Genomic DNA, 22,943 nt, shown 5'->3' on the forward strand with positions numbered 1-22,943 from the left:
CATCTTGTCATCGCGTCCCGTGAGCGCAAATAGCGTCCCCATCGCAGGGTCCTAGCGACGGGATGGCTGTGGTGTGCTTCAGGCGCGACCTGGTGTGGGACCCAGCAGCAGGGGGGATTCCTCTCGGATCTCACCCCCTCCGTGGCCCGCCTCCTGCTCGGTGTTGTGTGCGTGGATGTGTTTGTTCGTGTGGCTGTGCTGTCTCTGACCTGCGTCTGCTCAAAGCCCCTTCTGAGGAGGTCCCGAGGGACACCGGAATGGTCGATTCCGTGAAGCACTTCCGGGGGGGCCTGCCCGGGACCGCCCTTAGGGCTGTAGTCTGAGTGCCGGGACCTTGAAGTGTGACCCAACGGCCCGATAGCGGAAGTGCTCCGGACCTGTGAGGGGGGGCAGCCAGCGATGCCCAGAGGGACAGGGATCCAGCGCTTTCTACAGGGAGCAGCTGAGAAGGGCACTCTGGGGACACTCGGGGCCGCCAGGCACGGGTCCCTGAGCCCAGATCCCTGCTGTGGCCTGGCCAAGGACACGGCAGCAGTGCCACAGGTGTGCTCGGAGCCTGATCCTGAGTCCCTGTGTCCACACTGAGGAGGTGGGGGTTCGGTCAGTGATAGCAAACTATGGAAGGATTATTGGCAAGATTGAGTCGCTGAAGCTGGTTTCAAAGGCCTTGACGAATCAGGGCTCTGGATTGGCAGGGGGGTGTACTGGTCACAGACCAGGGGGCCGGTTCCTGTGACCTGCCTAGCCGGGCGTGCCGCACCGGGGTCAGGGCAGCAGCAGCCGGGGGCCCTTCTACAGACGCTTGCGAGAGAGGGGGGGGTTTGACCTTTGGGGCCCTGGACCCCACAGAGGTCAGGGTCAGGGGCTCAGACACGCCACCTGGAGGTGGGAGCCGTGGCAGGGAGTCCGGTGACCCGAGCACAGAATTCTGGCGCTCTGAGCAGAGACCACAGGCAGCCAAGAGCCCCCTGAGACCCTCCTGACACATCCCCGAGCATGAAGGGTTGAGGACGTGCCAACAGGTGCATGTGTGGTGCTCGTGTGCATCGTGACAGGGACACCAGAGGTCGGGGGGACTCGGGTTTTCTCAGAAAAGTCATCCAGGCGCAGAGATCTTTGCTTTCCTTTTTCCCACCGGTGAGGTTTTGTATCCTGTGCCACACTGAGGACGCTGGCGGGAGGGGGCTGGCCACTGCGAGGTCGAGGTCACAAGAAGGTGACATTTATCTTGAGCACAGCAGGATAAATGATGAAAAGTTATGTTTGCGCGATAAGATGATGAAAGGGAAATCGGGCCCAGTGTCCAGTGCTCCAAGGGTGCAGAGGTGGAGTCAGGAGCAGGGAGGGCTGAGCGGGCTCGGGAAACAATGCCGTGTGTGTGCCCATGGGCCACCGGGGCCGAGTGGTTTTGACCTTGAGTGTGTCCAAACAAGGATGTATGGGCCACTGACCTTCGAGGCTTATCAAGGCAACGCTTTCCCACCCCTTCCCCCGAAGCTTGCCCCCCCCCCCCACGTGCTCTCTTTCTCCCACGCGCCCTCTGCTCTGGCAGGGCCCTCCCCAGCCTGCAGCCCAGCCAGGTAGCCACCTGCACCTGCGCTCGAGAGCGCCCCTCGTGGGCAGCAGGAGGTACAAAACCAGGCCGGGGCTTGGCATTTTCTTCTCTCTAGAAAGTCATTTGTAGTGGACCATTCCCCTCGTTCTGCTTTGTCACAAGCGTTTCCAAAAAAGAGGGCAAATTCTTCCACTTGTGTGTTGGGTTTGCCAGTTAACGTTTGCCATCTTTGCCTTTTCTCTTCTTCATATATACGTCCACGCGCTTAGACTCACCCCGTGTTGTGCTGGCGTCATTTGAAAACGCACACATCAGGGCACCCAACGCCTAAAGCATCAGCCTGTACCTCCACCAGCAGCCGCGATGCCATGAGCGCCCCGAGCGCAGGGACACTAGCGCAGCTCCAGACTCCCCAACACTCCAGCCAGTGTTCGAGCCTCCGGTGCTGAAGTGAACCTTCCAGAGCTGTTGTTTCCTACCCCAGGAGCACAGCCAAGGCCCGAACACTCCTCCTCATCACTTCTCGTTTAACGTAGGAGGGGTTCTCCCCTCCTCTCTGTTTCTTAAAAAAGTCTGTGACGCTGGGCTTTTGAAGAGGCCCGGCCAAGTGTTCTGCGGAATCCTGGATGTGCCTGCGAGCCGGGGGTAAACCCTTTGGGGGCAGCCCGCTGCTTGTGACCGCCAGTGCTAAGTTCCATCGCTCCATTAAGGTCAAGGCCACCGGGCTTGCAAAATGGTAAGCTTCTAATTCCTCCTACATTATCAGCTGGCATTCTTATTTTGAAATGCGTCTTCCCAGTGGGGCGCCTGGCCGGCTCAGCCAGTACAGCACGCGACTCTTGATCTCGGGGTTGGGAGTTCAAGCCCCACGTTGAATGTAGAAATTACTTAAATAAATAAAAATAAACTTAAAGGCACAAAACACAAGTCTTCGTACAGTCCTCTCCCCTTTCCCTGGAAGGATGAAACTCTACCCATTCTTAGTCTGCTGACGTAGTAACAAGCGATTCTCTGACTTGTGCATCTGAACCCATCATCACTGGCCGTGGCCGATGCAAGACCCGCAAAGGTCATCAGGCTGGGGAGGGGGTCCGAGGAGCATGGTCCTGCAGCCTCCCCAGCTTGGTGGCAGAGACCCGTCGTGAGTGAAGTCCCACCAGGTGGAGGGAAGCCCTGGGTGCACTGCCAAGCTTCCAGAACTCCCAGCTGCGTGGCCTTGAGTCTCCAGTATGATTACCGTTCGCGGTCCAGGGTCTAGGCCTGGAGCAGAGTTTTGTCACATTGTGTGCGATTGGAAAGAAACATCGGGCGGCCTGGGTGGCTCAGTCGGTTGGGTGGTCAACTTCAGCTCAGGTCACGATCTCACCGCTCGTGAGTTCGAGCCCCGCGTTGGGCTCTGTGCTGACAGCTCAGAGCCTGGAGTCTGCTCAGATTCCGTCTCCTTCTCCCTGCCCCTGCCCCTGCCCCTGCTCACGCTCTGTCTCTCTCTCAAAAATAAGTAAACTTTTAAAAAAATTAAAGAAAACATCAGGCATCACAGTATGCAATCCCATTCTAACGAGGCAATGATGACCCTCTGTAGACATGCAGCTTGGTTGGTCCTAAGGTGTAGAAGGGACCAGGTGCGTCGGGCCCGGCCAGCACGGCCACCAGCCCAACTCAAGGCCGGCCTCCTCCACTGACCGTCTTGGAACTGCTTTGCTTATGAACTCAATTTGCTATTTGCGTTTCTCTGATGTTCAGGTGGGTTTGTGAACACCCGTGATGACATCGGTGAGGTCTCTGGGACTCAGGACGGGTTCACCGGCAGCTCCTTAAGTCACACTCTTCTCATGTCTGCCTCACGCTGTCCGCTGAGTAGAGCAGGCAAGGTGACCGGCTATCCCGGTTTGTCCAGGAATCTGGGGGGTTCTCAGGATGGAACCTTTTTTTTTTAACGTTTTTATTTATTTTTGAGACAGGGAGAGACAGAGCATGAACAGGGGAGGGTCAGAGAGAGGGAGACACAGAATCTGAAACAGGCTCCAGGCTCTGAGCTGTCAGCACAGAGCCTGACGCGGGGCTCGAACTCACAGACCGCGAGATCGTACCTGAGCCGAAGTCGGCCGCCCAACCGACTGAGCCACCCAGGCGCCCCAATTTATTTTTTAAATTTACATCCAAATTAGTTAGCATATAGTGCGACAATGATTTCCGGAGTCGATTCCTTAGTGCCCCTTCCCCGTTTAGCCCACCCCCCCCCCCACAGCCCCTCCAGTGACCCTCTGTTTGTTCTCCATATTTAAGAGCCTCTTATGTTTTGCCCCCCTCCCTGTTTTTATATTATTGTGACTTCTAGGATGGAACATTTTTGGTGCTGAGACCAGGAAAGTCCCAGAAAACCGTGATGGGGACGGTCACCCTAAGTGCAGCAGCAGACAAGACCTCGGGTAAAATCTCCGGGACAAGACGGGGGTCAGGTCCGGGAGTGCAGCTGAGTGAGCGGGACTCCCTAGCTCTCTGGTGGCCTCACCTGTGGTACCCACAGCCATACCTGAGCCCCGGAGGGTTTCTTTCTGGCAGTGACTCCTGAGATAGAAAGTGTGCGTGTCAGTTTTGCTGACAGCCTGACACGGGCAGGAGTAAGGGCACTTCTGACTCCTGGAGTCCGATTTTACAACCTGTCACGAGTTCCGTGTCCTTCGGAGCACCCAGCACTGTTCGTCTCCAGGAAGGCTCTTATCTAGACCCAGGAGGGGCCTGTTGACTGAGCGGTACTGCTGCTCAGTACAAAGAGGATGGGCTCTAGAGCCATTCTTCTCTCTCAGTCCCCAGCGTCCCATGAACCCTACCCCGAAGGTCTGTATCACTATCATGCCTCCGAAAAGCCGATGGACAGACAGCTCGGGACGTTTTTGCTGTCTCTGGGAAAATCATCCTTAATGAAAGCAAAGTGAGGCTCGCAGAAAAGTGCAAGATGACGGCAGGTGCCGAAAGCCGTCCCGGCACCCCTCCCCCGCCCCGCCCGGGCACCACACGCCTCAACCCCGAGGGCTGAGCTTATTTCTCTCCTCGCCATTACTGGATTCGCCCAGGCTCGGCCAAACCTCTGATTTCCTAGAGACACCCGGCCCCGAGCAGATGTGCCCGAGGGCGTCACTGTCAGACAAGACAGAAGCAGTGCGTGAGCAGCGCGGGCTTCCTGGGGAGCGCGCCCTGTGCTGACCGCGTGCGGGAAAGCAGGTTCCTGCGTTCGGGGCATAGAGCCCGCTTATTTAACGCCTCAGAAATACGACGTGATTATTTGAGATTTATTTTAGCCTCGCCCTCAACCTTGGGATTAGTGAAGGAAGTGCCTTTCAATCCGGCCCCGGACCAGCAGGTGGAATCCATCGAATGCTCATTAGCACCCTTGCACTTTTGACTCACGTAGACAATGAGCTTGCTAGAGCGCTCTGTTTTCTAGATCAGGTTTAACAGGGCCGACAGAGTCTGCTTTTCTACTTGGGCACCTGTGGGGCCGACGCTGAGAGACCAGGCTGCGGAGCCCTCCCCCTGCGGCAGAGGCCAGGCCTGGGGAGGGCTGGGGACACCGGGCCTGCCCCGGCCCCACTGTCCCCAGAGGCGGCCCTGCCTCACACACCCTGTAAATCCGCCCAGAACCGTGCCAGAGAAAATCCCAGAAGACAGCCTGGGCGTTGGGAGGCGGGCTTGCGGTTTCCTCTCCCGCGTGTGCGAGTGGATCCGTGCACTTCGGTCCTGTGGCCCCAGCTCTGTGTTCCCGCGGGGGAGTCTGTGAGCCCCGCCGCGGGAGGGGGAGCCCCAGAGCTGCTCCCCTGGGGTGCGATTCACGACACCCCCCCCCCTGAGTGAGCCCGGTCCCTGCCCCTGCCCCTGCCCGGCCGAGTCACCGCGGTGCCAGGGCCGCCCGACCGAGTGCCTGGGAACCATCTAGCCAAATATCAGCGGCGACTCGTCGTGAGGAGACGTGTGTGTTTGGCGGCCATCTCGGGTGAGAGTCCGTGGTGGGTCATCCCCCCACTGCCCCACCAGAGGACGGGGGCCTGGAGAGACCGTGTCGGGAGCGAGGCCATTGACAGATCTGATGGTGGTCAGAGGGTCTCCGGTCCCCACGTGGTGCCTGGATCCTAGAGGGGGGGGGGGCCTCTGGTCCCCGCTCACCCTCCCTTCGACCACTCGGAAGGCTCCGGGGTCTCAGGGGCACCACGTGTGCCCGCCAGGCCGGGGACTGTCCTCGGGAAACGCCTGGCCAGCCTGCTGGGCGGGAAAATACAGCACTTTGTCACCTGTGAGTGTGGGGCCTGGTACAAGCAAAATCGTGTCACACCGCCTGTGATTAGGGGGCAGCTGGCACTGGAGAGTGAGTAACATTTATGAGTAAATATAATTTATTTCTGTTCTCTGATTATGAAGGTCACGGTGGTTTAACCCTGTCGGGAAGGCCTCAGACGCATTATCTGCTCAAAGAGAACTGGGAAGGAAAACACTGGCGGTCATTAAAAGTGAATTACTTTGTTTTTTGAAGATAGAAGGCCTCCAGGGCCTCGCAGGTGGGGCCTTTCCATGGGCGCCTGGACGGACACACAGGGACCCTCCAGTCCCCCTGCAAAGGGGGGGGGGGGTCGGAGAGAAAAGCTCACAGGCGGCTGCCAGAGATCCGGGCAGGTTGTGAGCTCCCCTGGCGGCTTCTTGGAAACTCTCTGGATTTTTCCAGCAGTTTTGAAAGCTGCCAAGAGTGAACCATGGGGCATTTCCGGGGTTTTCTTTACCTGTGAAATCGAGGAAAGGATTTCTGAGAGCTACAAAATCAGCCTATATCTCTGGTTTCAAATTTAGCAGAAGACTTGTGTTTTTTGGTGCACTGGCCCTGTTTTCAGGTGAAGTGTTTGGCCAGGGATGATGATTTTCCAGTCGCTCCTGACTCTGTGAACCATGCCCCCCGGGCTCTTGGGGGACATCCTAGTCGGGAATCACTTACTTGAGCTCCACGCAGACATGCTAACGCCTCTAAGGGAAACGTGGACCCTGGACGTGGGTGCCGCATCGCACGTGGGACGGAGGGTGGGTGGGTGGTGTTAATTTTGCTGAATGGGGGGAAAAAACCAACTCAACTTATGGGCCCTTTTCATGTGTTCACATCTCCGCTGGGTACTGTAGGGGTTTGAAAAGAACCCAAATTACAGGGCGCCTGGGTGGCTCAGTCGGTTGAGCGTCCGACTTCGGCTCAGGTCACGATCTCAGGGTTCGTGGCTTCGAGCCCCGCGTCCGGCTCTGGGCAGACAGCTCGGAGCCTGGAGCCCGCTTGGGATTCTGTGCCTCCCTCTCTCTCTGCCCCTCCCCTGCTCATGCTCATGCTCTGTCTCTCAAAAATAAATAAACGTTAAAAAAAATTCTAAAAAGAACCCAAATTGATAGAGGTGGAGTAGAGGCACCCAAGGGCTGAGGGAGGGGTTATTGTTTGGTGGGGACAGAGCTTGGGGGTTGATGGAAGAGTCTGGGGCGGACAGTGCTGATGGGAGTGGATTTCATGTCCTGAAGCGCTCACTGCGAATGGCTACAATGACGCATCTGGCTATGAACGTTTTGCCACAAGACAAATAACCCAAACACACACCTGCGGCAGAGCTGTGTGCCAGTGCTCCCTCGCCCGCCTTGTCCTCCCGGGTAGAAGCCCGATCTTCAGCTAGGCCCAAGGCCACCTGGAGATGCGGATCTCCCCGTTGTCAGTGAGGCTCGCCGTCGCGGTGTGCGGAGCCTGCCAGGTGAGCAGAAGTGGAAGTGCCGGGTTCTGACCTCCTCGGAAGGATACACGCTCATTTGCCCTGTGCCCTTGGCCCCGTTCGCTGGGTTGTGGAGCCCAAGCGCCATCCTGAACGGTGGAGGAAAGGCCGCGGGATTAGGACGAGCCGCGGGGTAACAGGCCCAGGTCGGCGGTGATGGCGGGGGCCCCCAGCGGAGGCCGGAGTCGGGGCGGGGTGACGCCAGGCACAGATGTCCCCCGACGGGCAAGCCCGGGAGGGCAGCGAGTGGCGCAGGGAGACCGCAAGACCCCCGCGGGAGACGCGGGCGGGCTGGTGGGGGGGGGGTGCTGCTTCCTTGGTGACCAGCCACTCGTCTGCGCTGCCGTGGTGCGGTTCCTCATGGCCACTCTGTGACGCGGCCACCGCTATCCCGCTTGCCAAAGGAGGACCTGGGGGCTCAGAGAGGTTACGTCACTTGCCCGAGGCCACCCAGTCGGTGTGTGCCTGCGTGCCGGGACCAGGATTTCACCCACACCTCCAACGCCAGCCCTGTCTGCAGAGAGCCCCCTCTCCGCCACATGCACCCCCTCCTCCCCCTCCCTCCCTCCCTCCCCCCTCTCCTCCCCTCCCCCTCCCTTCCTTCTCCCCCTCCTCCCCCTCCCTCCCTCCTCCCCCCTTCCTTCCTCCCCCCTCCCTCCCTTCCTTCTCCCCCTCCTCCCCCTCCCTCCCTCCTCCCCCCTTCCTTCCTCCCCCCTCCCTCCCTTCCTTCTCCCCCTCCTCCCCCCTCCCCCCCTCCTCCACAACACCCCTCCGCCGACTTGCCTGACCTACAGCTGCTCCAGCAGCTGCCAATGTGTCCTGTGTGCCACAGGGCGCTGGAGACTTTGGGGCAGAGAGGTGCATATTGGGGGCAGGGGTATTCTTCTTGGTTTCATGATCCCAGAGCCGGCATGTGATGCCTGGCATGCTATAAATGTTGTCGTCCAACCCCAAGTGCCCTATGAGATGGGAACTGAGAGGGCCCTTACTTTACAGCGGGGGGACACTTGGGCCCAGGGCGGGAGGAACTCGCCCCAGCCATACTCTAGGTGAGGCAGGACACAGGCCCTGGTGGCAGGGCTCTGGGATCCCCACCCTTGTCCGTGGCCCCACTGCTCTGGGCTCAGCGACTCCCCGTGGGGGGATGGGCTTGCCTCCCATCCAGGAGAATGGGGGGTAAGGAAAGTGCCGGTGACACGAGTCTAGCTGGGACGACAGCTAGACGTGTACAGACGTGTGGACGCAGACACACCGTGGGAAGGGGATGCTGCGCGATGCCTAGCAGGTGCAGAGGGGGCCCGTGGTCACTGACTGTGTGGTGAGGGTGGCATCCCAGGGCCCCACTCTCAGTGGCACATGAGCCCAGGCCTGGCATAGGGTCGCTGCTCCAGAGCTCCCTCCTCCAGAGATCTCCCCACACCTCTAAAACCGACCACGAATCTTTCGTGTTCTTCTCTTCTATTTTCTGGAGTGGTATTAAATGCGTGAATGAGGGGCGCCCGGGGGGCTCCGTCGGTGAAGCGTCCGACTTCGGCTCAGGCCATGATCTCTTGGTTCGTGGGTTCGAGCCCTGCATCGGGCTCGGTGCTGACAGCTCGGAGCCTGGAGCCTGCTTCGGATTCTGTGTCTCTCTCTGTCTCTCAAAAATAAATAAGTGCTAAAAAAAATTAAATATGCGAATTATTAAAATTAAGACATTATGTACCTGAAGCTCGCACCGTATTCTGTCAGTCATATCTTCATAGAAGAACAGAAAGAAACCCCACGTTATCTACTTCTCTCCCCAAAGTCCTGTCTGCACCACCCACACGCCTCTCTGTTCTGTGTTGTGCGGTCTTTACTCGAGCAGAAGGGCTAAGAAGACTGCGTCAGAAGGTGAGCATGGGTCGGTATCCTGCACGATTCCTGAAGGCCTCTGGTCCTTCCTTCCTAGCCTCTGAAAGGGAGACAGCCGGCTTCCTCACCGCCCCATCAGCGCCGGCACGGTCCCCATCTGGGATGACGTCCCAAGGGACGGCCACCGTCCCAGAGGACTGTGCTCCATGCTCTAGACCTGCCTCGGCCTTGCTTTACAATGATGTACCAGCTCGGGTAGGACCTCATGTCTTCACGCCCCTTTCGGCTGCGCGGTGTGTGTTCCCACGGTTTCCTACTGGTCCTCTCTTCCCGCTACAGCCTCACTCCAGGCGGATGGAGGTTCGGAGCTGGCTTATGCGCCAGGGCACCTCAGTGCCTGGAGCGGCGTCTGGCTCGGAGGTTTCTGGAAAGTCTGGTTGCATGAAGCACCGAGGTGGCTATTGTTATCGAGTTTGTGGACAGAAAGGCCGCAGTGTCACACAGGCACCTAACCCGGGGGCTCTGGTGACACCCCTTGGAAAAGAGTCATCAGCAGGTGAAGCCACCGGGGCGATGAAAGGTGCGAAGAACGGGTTGCAGACCCGGGAAGAAAACCAATCCGCGTTTCCTTCACAGATTTGTCTATTTTAAAAAGTAAACCGCGAGTTTCCTGTCGCGGCGCTGGCCTCTGCTGTACCGAGCAGAGCCACCAGCTGGTGGGGGCCTCTGGCCGGACGCGGGTTTGCAGGAGGCAGCTGAGCACCCCCCCCCTCCCCGTCCCCCGACCCCCCCCCCCCCCGGGCTGCCGAGGAGAGCCCCGCCACCTGCCGGGGGCGCAGGACCGGCTTCGGAGGACAGGGGCCGCCCCTCTGCCCTCTGTGGCCCCCTCCCCCAGACGACCCATATTCTAGTTTTCCCTTTTTCTAGGTCTAACTTCTCAGCAGAACAGGAAACTTCAGGGCCGGACGGAAGGAGAGGGAGGGTTAGGGCGACCGGGAACAGCACAAGAACCACGGGAAGACCAGAGGCCTCGCAGTGAAAACCGCCCGACTTGGCGCCCGAAGCGCAGGCGCTTCGTGCGCTCGGAGGGTCCCGGTTCCCAGCGCCCGCCGCCTCCGGCCCCCCACCCCCACCCCCGGCGCCCCTCTCCCAGCCCCCGGCGGCAGCGACCCCACCTGGGCCGCCCGCCCCCCGCGCCCCCGGCCTGACCCCGCGCCCCGCCGAGATAAGGCGGCGGGCCTTTGTTCCTCCCCCCAGCTGGGTAAACCGCGCCCGCCGCCCCGCCCCCCGGCCGAGGCCGCCCGGGGAGGGGGCACCCTTTGTCCCGCCCGAGCGTGGCCGGACAATGGCCCGGAGCAGCCGCACATTGTCCGGCACCGTGTGCACACCTGGGGGGGGCGGCAGGTGCGCGGGGTCGGCGCGGGGGCGGCGGGGGGTGGGGGGGTGGGGGAGACCGGCTTCGCTCCACCGGCCCCGCCCCTCCGGCCCCCCTACTCCTCGACCCCCTCCGCACCACGCCCGGTCCCTGCCCCCGCCCGCCCCTCGGCCCCCCGCCCCCCGCCCGGCCCCCCTGCCCTGTCGCTGGCATTTGTGGGGGGAGGGGGCGTTTCTCGTCGGCGTCCAGTTTGGGACACACCTGGCGCGTAGTAAGGTGATTTACGAAGTGAAAGTGTTAAACGAGGCCACCAGCTGGAGGCCCGACCCGGCTTTATGGGTTTTATTAGGTGCCCTATTACGGAAAATAAACTTTAATCCGACCATAAAAACCAAATCTGAAAAACATATTTGCCCTTGTAGTCTGGACCGGTGCAGGTCCCCGCTGCAGGTCACACCTCCCGTGGGATTAGTTTTATTGAGGGACACACAATGCACCGCGGGACTTTGATACGGGGTGGGGGGGCGCGCGCCTTTGCGGGGAGCACGCCCCCACCTCGCCGGCAGCCCGCACTGCCCCCTCCCTGCGGGCCCCCCCCACCCTGGGGGCGCAGTCTCCGCCCCGGCCTGGGGGCAGGGGGCGCAGGGGCGGCGGCGGGGCTGAGTTAGCCCGCAAACCTGGAGGTACTCTGTGGAAGCCGCTTGGAGCTCCCGGGCCTGGGGCGCACAGCTAGGGGGTGGGGGCGGGGGCGGGCATCCAGACACCCTCTTGCTTTGGTCCAGGGGCTCGCCCTCTCTGTGCCTTGGATTTTCCACAGCAAGTGAGCCCTGTCTTTAGAGGGGACGGAGGGCAAGGGGGGAAGGCAGGCCTGTCTTCGTTTTAACCATCGCCAGCGTCAGCTCCCTACTGTTACCTGTGGTTGGGCAAAAGATCCCTAGAATCTCTCCATCTTGCAAAACTGAAAGCCTGTACCCACTGAAAAACTCACTTTCCCCTTCCTCCTAGCACCCCCACGCCCCACCACTCTAAGAGTTTGATTTAGATTCCACATACAGGGAGAATTTGTGAGTGGCTTATCGCGTGCACAAAACGTCATCAAGGTTCAGCCATGTGGCGGGTGACAGGCTTTGCTTCTTTTTAGAGGCTGAATAATATTCTAGCGTGTGTGCGCGTGTTCCGTTTCCTTCCTCTGTCCCTCTTCCACGTCTTGGTTATCGTGAGTGGCTCTGCAATGGTCACGAGTGTGCAAATTCTCTCTTCCAGACGCAGTTTTCCGTCTCTCGGACACACAACCAGGAATAAGGTTGCTGCTGGGTCAGATGGTAATTCCAGGGTTGTTGTGTTTTGTTTTCGTTTTGTTTTTGAGGAAGCTGCATACTGCTTTCCAGGGTGGCTGTGCTATTTAACAGTGTGCTCAGGTTCCGATTTCTCCACACCATCGCCAACACTTGTTATTTTCTGGGTCTGTTTTTATACCTGTCGTCCCAGTGGGTGTGAGGGAGTAGCTCACCATGTCTTGATGTGTGCTCCCCCAGTGACGAGTGGTGTTGAGCACCTTTCCGTGTGCTGCGGACCACTTGTCCGTCTACGTCAGAGAAATCTCTATTCGAGTCCTTTGCCTGTTTTTAAGTGGGTTCATGTTTGTCTTGTCGTCGAGTTGCGTGAGTCCTTTACATCTTGGAATACTAACCCCTATCAGACACGTGATTTACAAGCATCTTCTCCCGTCCCTAGGTTGTCTTTTCATTCTGTGGACCGTTTCCTCTGCTGTGCAAAAGTTTGTTTTTTTTTTTTTAATTTTTTTTTCAACGTTTATTTATTTTTGGGACAGAGAGAGACAGAGCATGAACGGGGGAGGGGCAGAGAGAGAGGGAGACACAGAATCGGAAACAGGTTCCAGGCTCTGAGCCATCAGCCCAGAGCCCGACGCGGGGCTCGAACTCACGGAGTGCGAGATCGTGACCTGGCTGAAGTCGGACGCTTAACCGACTGCGCCACCCAGGTGCCCCTGTGCAAAAGTTTTAAAGTTTGACGTACTCCCATTTGTCTATTTTTGCTTTTGTTGTGGGTGCTTTTGGTGTCCTACAAAGTCTTGGAAGCTGCTCCTGCCGAGCTGACCCCTGTCCGGGGATGGGCTGCGGAAGGCGCCCCTCCGAAGGAGCAGGCCTAGTTCGTCTAGGTTCTAGTACATTCTGCACTTGTCAGGCTCCCGCTGTGAAAGCTTCTGTAGGGGCCTGGGACCCTGGGCCAGAGCTCTGCTGTGGACAAGAGACCCGTGGGCCGTCCCGGGAGGATACGTGTAAGTCGGTTTCTTTGTCACAAAAAAGGAGGTTATCCGCATCCTGTCGTGCAGGCTGGAGACGCTGGCCAGGGCAGATGCCCCTTTTCTCCACGAGGGTGGAGAGAAGCGCGCGCACGATGGGCCTTCGGCCCGCAGGGGGTCGGACTGGGGTTCCCAGAGGAGCGGGGGTCCGCTTTGGGTGGAGGCCTCGCGGGGGCCCGGGCCCCGGGGTTCCAGGACCTGCGCGGCGCGCCCTCGCCCCCGTGGAAAGCCGGGAGGCCAGCGCCATAAGCCCGGCTTGTCTGAAGCCAATGCTCTCGTCTCCCCCTGGGCTGCGGGTCCTGGAAACGGGGTCCTGGGCGGGGGGGCTGGCGAGTCTCTCCCCCGCCTCGCGCGGTCAGCGGTCAGCGGGGTGGGGGGCGCGCCCCGCGAGGCGGGCGGAGCAGGGCCCGCCGGCCGTTGATCAGGCGGAACGAATTGTTCGCGGTGCCCCGAGTGGGTGAGGATGAGCCAGTGATTATATTTAAATTTGCTATAATTGATTTGGGGAAGAGCTGACAAGAACGAATTGATCATTAAATTTATTAGCGAGATAAATTCCGCCGCGATTAGGCAGCTGGCTGGAGACGCCGGGGCCGCGGCCGGGCCTCCCCGCCGCCGAGTCCCCGCGCCCGGGCCGGGCCGCTCCGCCGCGGGGGGGGGGCAAGGGCGGAGTCACGGGGCGCGCCCGCTTCCAGCGCCCCTCCTGCCCGGGTCGCGTGGGGGGAGCGGACCGACCCCGGGCGCGGGGGGCTCAGCCCCGCGCGCGGAGGGCCCCCCCCCCCCCCCGGCCCCCAGGCCGAAGCCCGCCAGCCGGGGAAGAGATCGCTGCGGGCTGAACCTCACCAGCGTGTTAGGAATGAAGACGCCAGATCCACAGATTGCGGAGGTTTTGTGGGGGCTCTTTTAACCCCCAAAAGGCATTTCTTTCCCTTCTCTCCCTCCCCCACCCCTGTCCAATTTCCTCACCCCCTTTCCTCGGGGCCCTCTGGCTTCCCCACCGCTTGCAAACCCAGTCCCCGGTCCCCAGAAGCACCTTTGGACCCCGAGGCGGCCGAGGCCCGCGCCCTGCCCGCAGCTGCTCCCTCCCGGCTCCGGCAGCGCCGCGCCCGGCCTCGGCTGACGTTGCATTTTATGGAACGAGCCCGGGGTGATAATGAGCTGCCAGAGAGGATATTAATCTCACCCCGGCCCTGAGGCAGAGGAGTGGCCCCGCTGGCCCGCGGTAATCACCCAAATGAAACGCCAGGCCCTCCTGAACTCATTTATCAGCGGGAGGGGGAGGGGCGCTCCCCGCGCGCCCGGCGGGCGAGTGAGGCCGCGCGAGCCACAGAAGGACGGGGGAGGGCACGCGGGGCGGGCCCTGTCGCCTGTTTCCTCCCGGCCCAGGAGGGGCCACCGGGCCGGCGCGGCGGGCGCAGGTGCAGGGGGCATGTGTGCGGCACATGGCGGCGGGCCCGGCCGGTGACCGAGGGCGCACGCCGCAAGGTTTACTGACCCGGAGCCGTCGCAGACCCGGCGCCAAGCGATCCTGTCGCCGCCGCTGTCGCCGCGGACGTCTGCACGGATCCCAGAAAACCGTTTCCGGCCGGACCCAGAAGGTTCTGCGGGAGGCAGGCCCCGGAACGAGCCCGGGGTTACGCGAGGCAACCCGGGGGGCCCAGGGCCACGCGGACCCCAAAGGCCTGCCGGTGAAATCGTCCAGTCGTGGTAAGGCATATTTGCCGAAACGTTCGAATGGTGCGTCTCCACTCCTGGAGCGCCGGTGCCGCGAGATCTTCCAGCAAATAGGAAAGTAAACCCACCGAGTCCCGTTACCCTCCTGGGATCCCCGCATCCGGACAGGCGGACGCCTGGTCGCAGGTATTTTCACCAACCTGTCGCACCTGCGACTCCCCAGCCCCGGGACCGTGCCCCGCCCCGCCCGCAGAGGGAGGTGCTCCTCCCACCGGTTTGCAAGTCTGATTTGCACCTTCGGTCGGTGGAATAACACCCAACCCCTCATTTCAACAACAAAAATAGTAAAGTCCGCTTCCCTAACTCACCCCCCCAAAGATCTGCACTCTCATCCAGTAAAAAACCAATTTATTTTACATTCCATCGTGGGCGATGGGAGAAGCTAAATAATAATTTAGCATGCATAAGTAGTCGTTTCTTTATATATATATAAATACAATGTACAAAAATAAAGACAGTACAGTTTTGAGATTTCCAGCAGTTTGAAAGCTCGTGACATAAAGTTCCCCCCAGATACGTAAGCACAAAACAGTTTCCCTTTTTCAATACTCAAGTTTTCCAGGTCGTCCAACACTGTAGGTCCCGGCCTTCTCCATTCAGGAAGTGGGGAGGAGTGGGGAGGAGTGGGGGCCTTCCCCTGGTGGCGCTCAGGTCGTCTGACAAACGGTACCCCCAACACTAACCAAAATTAAATTAAAAAGGACAGGAGTTCATGGGTGCATCCGCCGGACCTCCCTCCCTCTCGGTCCCTTGGAGAGCAGACAGGCACCGCGCCCGAACCTGCCCCAGGACGCGCTGCCTCGAGGCGGGGGCCCGCGGGGCTGCCCTGGGGCGGGGGGGCCCCTCCTGGGGCGGAGGCTGGTGCCTGGGGGGCCGTGGGGCTGCCCTGGGGCGCGGGGCCCCTACTGGGGCGGGGGCTGGTGCCCGGGCGCGTTGGGCCGCGGGGGCGGGGAATCGGCCTCGGACGAGCAGTCGGAGGAGACGTGCGCTCCCGTGCCGTTGCTGTAGGGAAAGGGGTCCTCGTCGTCGTCGTCCTCGTCATCCTCAGGGTCACTGTCCCTCAAGTCCCGCAGGCGGCGTCCGCCGCTTTTGTCCCCGGCAGCCGGCGGCCCCAGCAGCTCCTCGTCCCCCTTGTCCTCCCCGAGGCCACCTTTGCTGGCGCCCCCACCCCCCTTCTGCTTCTCAGCCTCCTGTGCCGCCTGCTCCTTGGCCTTTTTGCTGCGTTTCCACTTCATCCGCCTGTTCTGGAACCAGATCTTCACCTGAGGGCACGAGAGGGCGTGAGAACTGGCCACTCCATCCCTACGGGTCCTCTCTCTGGAGTCCTGTCTGCACCTGCACCTCGCCGGTCCTCACAAGGCCCAGAAGTGGGCTTCAGGGGAAGGGGTGCCCCCCCCAGGCACCAGCGCCCCCCAGAGTGGGGCTGGGGGGCTCCAAGGAGGCTCAGACGGGGACCTCGACTTCGGGATTCCCGTCTTTTTCTGGGGGTGCTCTGGCACTGTCCAGATAGGACCCGAGCAGCTAGAGGACATGTCTGTAAACCTCTGCACATCCCCTGCTCTCTTTTTGGAATCAAATTTCTCAAACGTGGCCTGGGGACCACTGCTTCGGAATGGAAGAGGGGGTGAAGTGTCCTTCAAATGCAGATTTCTGGGTCTCAGCCCGACCTACTGAATCGGACCTCTGGGCTTCGTAAGTGAGCCCTGGCAGAGCGGATGCTAACTCTCCCGGGACAGGAACCCGCCCCCTAAGGGTCCAAAAGCCGCCCCCCCCCTCCCACCACCGGCCTCCAGGTGCTCAGGCCAGCAGAGGGCCAGGGGTGCACAGGTGACAAGGCGGGCGGTGAGCTGTGGGGGGGGGGGGGGGCTGTGTACCTGGGTCTCCGTGAGCATTAGCGAGGTGGCCACCTCAAAGCGCTTGGGCCGCGACAGGTACTTGTTGAGTTTGAACTGGTGTTCCAGCTCCAGTAGCTGCTGGCTGGTGAAAGCTGTGCGGGGCCGACGGCACTTTCCCAGGAGGTTGGACTGCGCCTGGGCTGGGGACAGAGAGGGGCATGACACTGGAAGTCTGGCTCAGGCCTCCCACCCCCACTGCCACTCAATGCGCCCTGTGCCACTTGTGCAAGGCTGCTGCCCGGCCCCCAGCCCAGGGCGTCACCGCTCTGCCTTCAGTGTGGATGCCCTCTCCCCAGGGACGCGGGTGTGCCTGGAGGGGGCCCTGGAGCCCAGGCTCCGGATGCCAGGGGGAGCCGCGCAAGTCGGGTTTAACGGGACCCAATTTTTTTTAACCCAGGGCCTGGGCGTTCTGATTAAAGAAAGTCTCTCACACACAGCAGCCCTGTGCGCCCGGTGGGCGGTGTAGAAGAAGGTGGACAGGCCAGAAGCAGAGGCCAGAGGGGCACTCCTCCTCCCACTCCTCCCTGAGTCCTCCCCCAGCCCAGGCTCAAGAGACAGGTCCCAGGAATCACCAGTCCCGTTTCTTCCCAGCCAGCAAAGGACTGGTGTGGGATTCCCACGGCCACCTCCTTAAGTACATAGGAGAAGGGGGAAAGGAAAAAGGAGGAAGGCCGGAGAAGGACCAAATCCTGGGCCCGAACATGTGAATTCACCAGACTCCCCTACTGAAAATTCTTCCCAACAGCCCCGTACCCAGGTCGCAGAGGGGCAGAGCCCAGGGAGACTGGAAGCCTTTTCAGAACAAGTCTCATTTTGCAAATGGAAGGCCTAGGAAAAGGGGCGGGGGTGGGGGTGGGGTGGGGATCCGGCTTTCCAGTGTTCAAGGAGGTCCCTTGGCTGTATTTACATAATTTCACACGGTTACATCACAGAGAATTTTGTGACCTCAAAATGCGACCTGCCTTGATGTCCCAGGAGCCTGACAAGTGTTAGACAATAAAGGGAAGGGAAGAAAAGAGGCCAGTCCAGCGGCTGAGCTCAGGCCCCCGGGGTGGGCAATTTGCTTTACGGGAAGGCCCACGCCCCCAGCTTTAGTTAAATGAGGCCCCAATTCCCAACTTGACAATACATTAGAACTTTAATTAAAACACTGGCTCCAAAGGGACCATTTGGGACATGCCATCCAACAGCAGAGGCAACCTATTAAAGAAACCAAACAGGTTTTCCAGCGACCAGAAGAGGAACCCTCAGAACAGACGCCGGCATCCTGGCCGGCTTATTATTGCCCTTTAGGACTCGGCGTTCAGATTTCTGTTCTAAACTTAAAGCTGCCTGGGTTTTCACTCTGCTACCTCTGGGTCAAGATTAGGAATCAGGGATGGGTGAAGTGTGTTGGCAAAGGGATGTGGCTTTCACCGGTTTTCTGAGCGACCTTGAATTCCACGCAGGCCCAGGAGAACAAGCCCCCCCCAACCCCCGCCGTGGTCAGGGGACCCAGTGCCCAGGGGAGGCCTGTGTGCAGGCCAGCAGCCCCCTCCGAGGGAGATGCAGATCATAAGGGGAAACCCATGGGGTGGCTTTCCATGAGCAGGGGTTTGGAGGCTTTGGCGACCAGGCCCGGGAAGAGTGCCCTGGGTTTGGCTGACCTGGGATCAGCAGGTTCAGACGTGAGGTGAGACAAGAGTTGAGCTGGAGGTTTCCCTGTAGGGATCAGGATGGGCTGACTTCCCGCCGGCCGGCTGGCCGTTCGATGGCCATGAGGGTCTTGTGGGAGCTGAGTTGGGAAACGCCTGGGGTGGGCTGTGGGCCAACAGTGCACACGCAGGGATTTTCTCACCTGGCTGTGACTTCTCCAGCCTCAGGGTCCTGGCTTTTCTCTGTTTAGTCACAACCACGGCTTCTAGCAGAGGGATCTCAATTCCGCCAAGGGCTTATTTTTGTTTTCTTTTTTGCTTTTTTCCCCTCCTATGCCTGCATCTCCCCAGTCTAAACACATCCACCCAGAAGGGAACAATGGGGTCTCTTTGTTTGGGTCTTCTGCAGCTGAAAGTGTAAAGTCTTATGCATCAGCCTGTGCATGCTGCCCCGGTGGGGCGAGCCGACAGGAGACCCAGACTCCCCGGAGCGCCAGCCCAGTGTGCCTGCCCTCGGGCCAGGAAAGAGGAGGGGGCCCAGGCCACCTGGAGGTGTACCACCTGCCCACAGTCCAGCCGCTCTCCTCCGGGTGGGGGTGGCCAGCCCTCCCTGGCTCCTACCTTGGGGAGGGGTTCGTTCTGTATTGGGGACCTCCAATTCTGGGCAGGCACCTGCTACCCAGAGTCCCCCAGATGGGGGTACTGAATATCTCCCCTTCCTCAGGCGCGCACCATCGACGCTCGGTTCGGGTCAGGCCATCTGCTTCCTGGGCATCACACGGCGGCCCAGGCGCCCTCACAGAGGCAGGCTCAACCCCGCAGACGGCCAGAGCGTCGCCAGGGACCTGGCCTTGCGGCCCTGGCCTCTTGAAGCCCATTTCTTGTTCTGTGCTCCTGAATCTCTCCTCTTGGGAGGGACCGGGGGTCCCTCCAGAACCCAGAATGCGGTACCTAAGTCAAGTCCGTTTCCCTGGAGAGAAGCCCCTGGCTCCGGGGGGCCTCAATCCCCAGGCCAGCCTAACTCGGGTGCTCCTCGGCTCGCCTTCCCTCACCACTTCCTTCTCTGGCCTGCCGGTTAATCATTAGATTCGAGTCTCACACCTCCAGCTGCCCCTTCCCGTTAGGAGAGGAAGAGAAAGCAGGGCCCGCGCGTGGCCATTTTAGTCACTCGCCGCCGATCCCACCGCGCGCGGTCCGCACGAGTCTTCGCGGGCCCCGGGCGGAGCCGAGGCGGCCTCGCGGCGCTTCCACCGCGCTCTCCCAGCGGAGAGCGAGAGGCAGGCGGCGGCCGGCGGCCGAGGCTGCGCGGGAAAACCGTGTCCCAGGACTCCCCCTCCCCCCGTTTTCCCCTGGCTTCCTTTCCGGGCCCGGGGGCTGCGCGGTACTCACAGTTAAAGTCGGGCATCTTGGGCAGGATCATGCCCGCGGTGGACGCGCGCAGCCACTGGTCCAGCTGGAAGGTGCCGGCGCCCAGCTTGATGGGGTCGGCGGGGTGCGCGGGGTGCGCGCCCTGCACCTGCGGGTACGAGTAGGAGAGCGCCGGGTGCTGGCCAGCCAGCGCGGCCGCCGCCGCCGCCGCCGAGTAGCCGTAGACCGGGTGGCCGTAGAGCGCGGCCTGCGCGGGGAGGCCCGCGCCGCCCTGCGCGCCCCCGGGGTGCAGCCCCAGCGCCAGGCCCCCCGCGGCGGCGGCGGCGGCGGCTGCAGCGGCGGCGGCGGCGGCGGCGGCGCCCGGGTGCGCGTGGTGGTGGGGCCCCCCGGGGCCGCCGCCCGCGCCGCCCGCGCCGCCCGCGCCGCCGCCCGCGCCGCCCGCGCCCAGGAAGCCGGGCTTGGGCAACAGCGCGCAGTGCGCGGCCAGCAGGCGCGGCGGCGAGGGGCTCTCGGCGTGCAGGCGGTCGGCGGGCGCCGCGGGCGGCTCCGAGGACGCGGGGCTGCAGCCGCCGCTGGCCCCGCCGCTCGCCCCGCCGCCGCTCGCCCCGCCGCCGCCGCCGCCGCCGCCGCCACCCCCGGGGCCAGACGCGGCGGCCGCGAGCGACGTGACCAGGGCCAGCGGCGCGGTCTGCGCGGAGGCCGCTCGCGGGGGGTCCACGGCCAGCAGCGCATCGATGCGGAAATTTTTTGATTTTTCCATCGGCCTGTGTGGGGCTGGCGAGCAGGGCCGGGCGGCGGGTGGCGCGGCCGCGTGCGGGCTCGCGGACTCCGTGCGTGGTGGTGGCGAGCCCCAGGGTGCGGTATTGTTATGGTGATTATTTGCCAATAATCAAAGTCGCCGCCGGAAACTCAGCCGAGGGTGACCATGGTCCGGGCGCCTCCTCCGTGCGGGCCCCGCCCCGGGCCGCGCTCGCACGCGCTTTGCACAAACTCGCAGGCGAGTGCCGGGACGCGCCGGGCCGGGGAGCCCGGCTCTGTGCGCTGGACCCTCGGGCGACCACGCCGAGGCCGCTGGCGCCGTAGTGGGGACCCGCGCCCCTCCGCGCACTTGAAGCGCAGCGCGGCCGCCGATTGGCGCGCTCGGCGGGGGCTCGGGGAGGGGCGCGGGCCCCGCCATTGGCCGAGGGGCGCACCTGTCACCGTCCCGGCCGCCTGCCGCCCCGCCCCTGCGCCGCGGGGTCCTAAACAACCGGGGCGCCGAGCGGCGATGGCGGGGCGGAGACTGCGACCGGCCTTGCCAGACCCGGAGCCTCAGCCTAGGGACCCCGCTCGCCGTCCCGCGAACGCTGAGCGGGGCTGCGGGCGCGGCACCCCCGGGTCCGGGTGTGGGCCCCGCTGCCCGAGTCCAGCTTCTGAGACACGCTGTCCCGTTCTGGGCTCGGCGTCACCTAGAGCAGTGGCCCGCGTCTTCTCGCGCCTCCTCGCCCGCACTTGAGTTTGTGCACTCCTGCGTCGGGGAGCCCACGTTGCTCTCAGATCTAGCTGCTTTGCACAATGACCGCAGCGCAGCGAAGGCCGTACGGGTCCCCAAGCCCCGCTCCCGGTCTCCAGGGTGCACAGGAGCGGTTCGTGTCCCTGCCGCCAGTCCTCTGCAGGTGGAACTTTCTCTACTCCGTGCGTCTCAGGTGTTGTGTGTGCGCGCGTGAGTGTGCCTTCCGCAAGTCCTCGCCTTGAGTGCCTGCCCCGTCGAGGCGCAGTAGGCGGAATCCGCGAGCCCGCGGCCTCCAGGACCTGGATCCGCTGGGAGACCTTGCCCACCTGCCCTTGACAGGATCCTCAGCGACAGCGCTCCTCTTCTCTGGGAAGGCGACCCTCGGGCGTGCGAGACGCAGCACCCACCCCGGCTCTGGAAAGCCCGCGGGCGCGCAGAGTCCTCCGGAGGCCAGTGCCCCCGACCCCCCGCTTCGTCCCCAGGCAGGAAAACGCAGCCTCTGTCCTCTTGCTACCTGCAGCCTGGGAAACCGCGCGGAAACCTCGCCCCCCCTGGCTGAGCAAGGTAGCGGAGGGAGAATCCAGACTTCACAGCCACCCCCTCCGTCCCCCATACACACACTTCAAATATTTACAGTCAAAGCACTTCCAAGGGCTTTTCTGCAGCCGAAAGAATCAGCATGCAGGTCGGGGAGTCGAGCGGTCACCAGCACGAGGCTTGGTCAATAGCTCCATTAGACCTAGTTATCTTGCCCCCGCTGGCGAGAGGACGCAGGAGGGGGGTTCCATTCTGGAAGCCAGCTTCCTGAGCAGGTGAGAGGGGAGTGAGGGACAGGGTGGGGGCTGTGGGAAAGGCAGAGGAGGCAGGAAAAACCAGGGCAAGTAAACTTTAAAATTAGCAGATCAGGTTGCTACAAGAGGGTTTTTTTTTTTTTTTTTTTTTTTAAGGTAAGTATAGGGATCGCTTAGTTTCCCTTCACAAAGCTTCTCGCCTTGGCAAGAGTGGACTGCGGTGATTCTCTTGGCAAGAGCCGAGTTTGTTCTTCATTAAAACAGGGTAGTTCCCAGACACACAGACTAGCTGGGAATTAGGAGGACAGCAGTGGGACTGAGTGTTACATGGCTCGGCAAAAACCAATAATAACTTGTAAATAGAAATGACAGCATTTACGTGGTGTTTGTCTTGTCTTTGGATGGTATCTCTTCGGGTGATGAGAATGCAGTCCTGCCTCTACAGGGAGAGAGGGGAACACTCAGTACAGGTTCAGAGAAGTTGAGAATCCTGTCCCCTGCAAGCCATTATTTGTTTGGGACTGAGTCTGCCAGAGGGGCCACACAGCTCTCACCGGCCGCCCTCAACACTCCCGGTGTCCCTAGCCCTGTTTCTCCGTGCCTATCCGTTCCCCTGGGGAAGGAGGCTTTGCGAAGGAGACTTGAGATTCTCATCTGTCCTGGGCAGGAAACCCTTCCCCCTTGGAGGGACAGTAACAATATCTTGGTTGTCGATGTGCCTCCCCAGGAGAGAGCAGTCTTGGCCCCCACCTGTGACTGTGGCCCTCTCTAAGTCTGACTCGCCTTTCTCTATCTCTCCCCGCCTCCATGTGCTGGGGCAGGACTCCTGGGCTTGGGGGGCAGTGATGTAGGAGGCTGGGGGAGGGGAGCGAATGAAACTAATGAAACTCCCCCAAGATTGATCTTGGAGAGCCTGCTGCCCTCTCTTCTCCCTGAAATACCCACCACCAGGGCTGTTTTAGTTGAGGACAGGTGTGCGGGCTATACGCAATAAATCTCCCCATTTCCCTCAACAAAATCATTCTGGTGTTTAGAACTCCCAGAGGAATTCATTTCACCCCTCTTTGTTCTACGGTAACCACGCTCCTAAGCCCCTCAAAATCCCAGGCTGGTGCCCGTCCTCCCCGAGACCAGCTGAGAGCACTTCCTGAGACTGGTCG

The 22,943-nt window shown here is 61.3% G+C and overlaps 1 protein-coding gene and 1 long non-coding RNA gene across 2 annotated transcripts; both read right to left on the reverse strand.

Moving 5' to 3' along the window:
• Positions 1–5,930: 5,930 nt before the first annotated feature.
• LOC123607722 lies at positions 5,931–7,872 on the reverse strand. Its single transcript, XR_006716870.1, has 2 exons — positions 7,170–7,872; positions 5,931–6,324 (listed from the first exon to the last, which is right to left on the reverse strand). It is a non-coding gene; the product is annotated as an uncharacterized LOC123607722 (long non-coding RNA).
• A 7,062-nt stretch (positions 7,873–14,934) lies between these two features.
• Positions 14,935–20,591, reverse strand: MNX1 (motor neuron and pancreas homeobox 1). The gene is made up of 3 exons (XM_045496323.1): positions 19,522–20,591; positions 16,478–16,638; positions 14,935–15,865 (listed from the first exon to the last, which is right to left on the reverse strand). Exons 1-3 carry the CDS (start codon positions 20,258–20,260, stop codon positions 15,506–15,508), a joined length of 1,260 nt encoding a protein of 419 aa, XP_045352279.1. The 5' UTR covers positions 20,261–20,591; the 3' UTR covers positions 14,935–15,505.
• Between the last annotated feature and the right edge of the window lie 2,352 nt (positions 20,592–22,943).

The sequence above is a fragment of the Leopardus geoffroyi genome, chromosome A2 (genome assembly GCF_018350155.1).
Source record: "Leopardus geoffroyi isolate Oge1 chromosome A2, O.geoffroyi_Oge1_pat1.0, whole genome shotgun sequence".
NCBI lineage: Eukaryota > Metazoa > Chordata > Mammalia > Carnivora > Felidae > Leopardus > Leopardus geoffroyi.

Excerpts from the sequence above, each read along its gene's own strand:
- MNX1 (XM_045496323.1), bottom strand. The coding sequence starts at position 20,260 with ATGGAAAAATCAAAAAATTTCCGCATCGATGCGCTGCTGGCCGTGGAC. Across the intron at positions 16,639-19,521 it reads CAAGATGCCCGACTTTAACT|CCCAGGCGCAGTCCAACCTC; the intron begins GTGAGTACCGCG and ends CTCTGTCCCCAG. Across the intron at positions 15,866-16,477 it reads TAATGCTCACGGAGACCCAG|GTGAAGATCTGGTTCCAGAA; the intron begins GTACACAGCCCC and ends TCGTGCCCTCAG.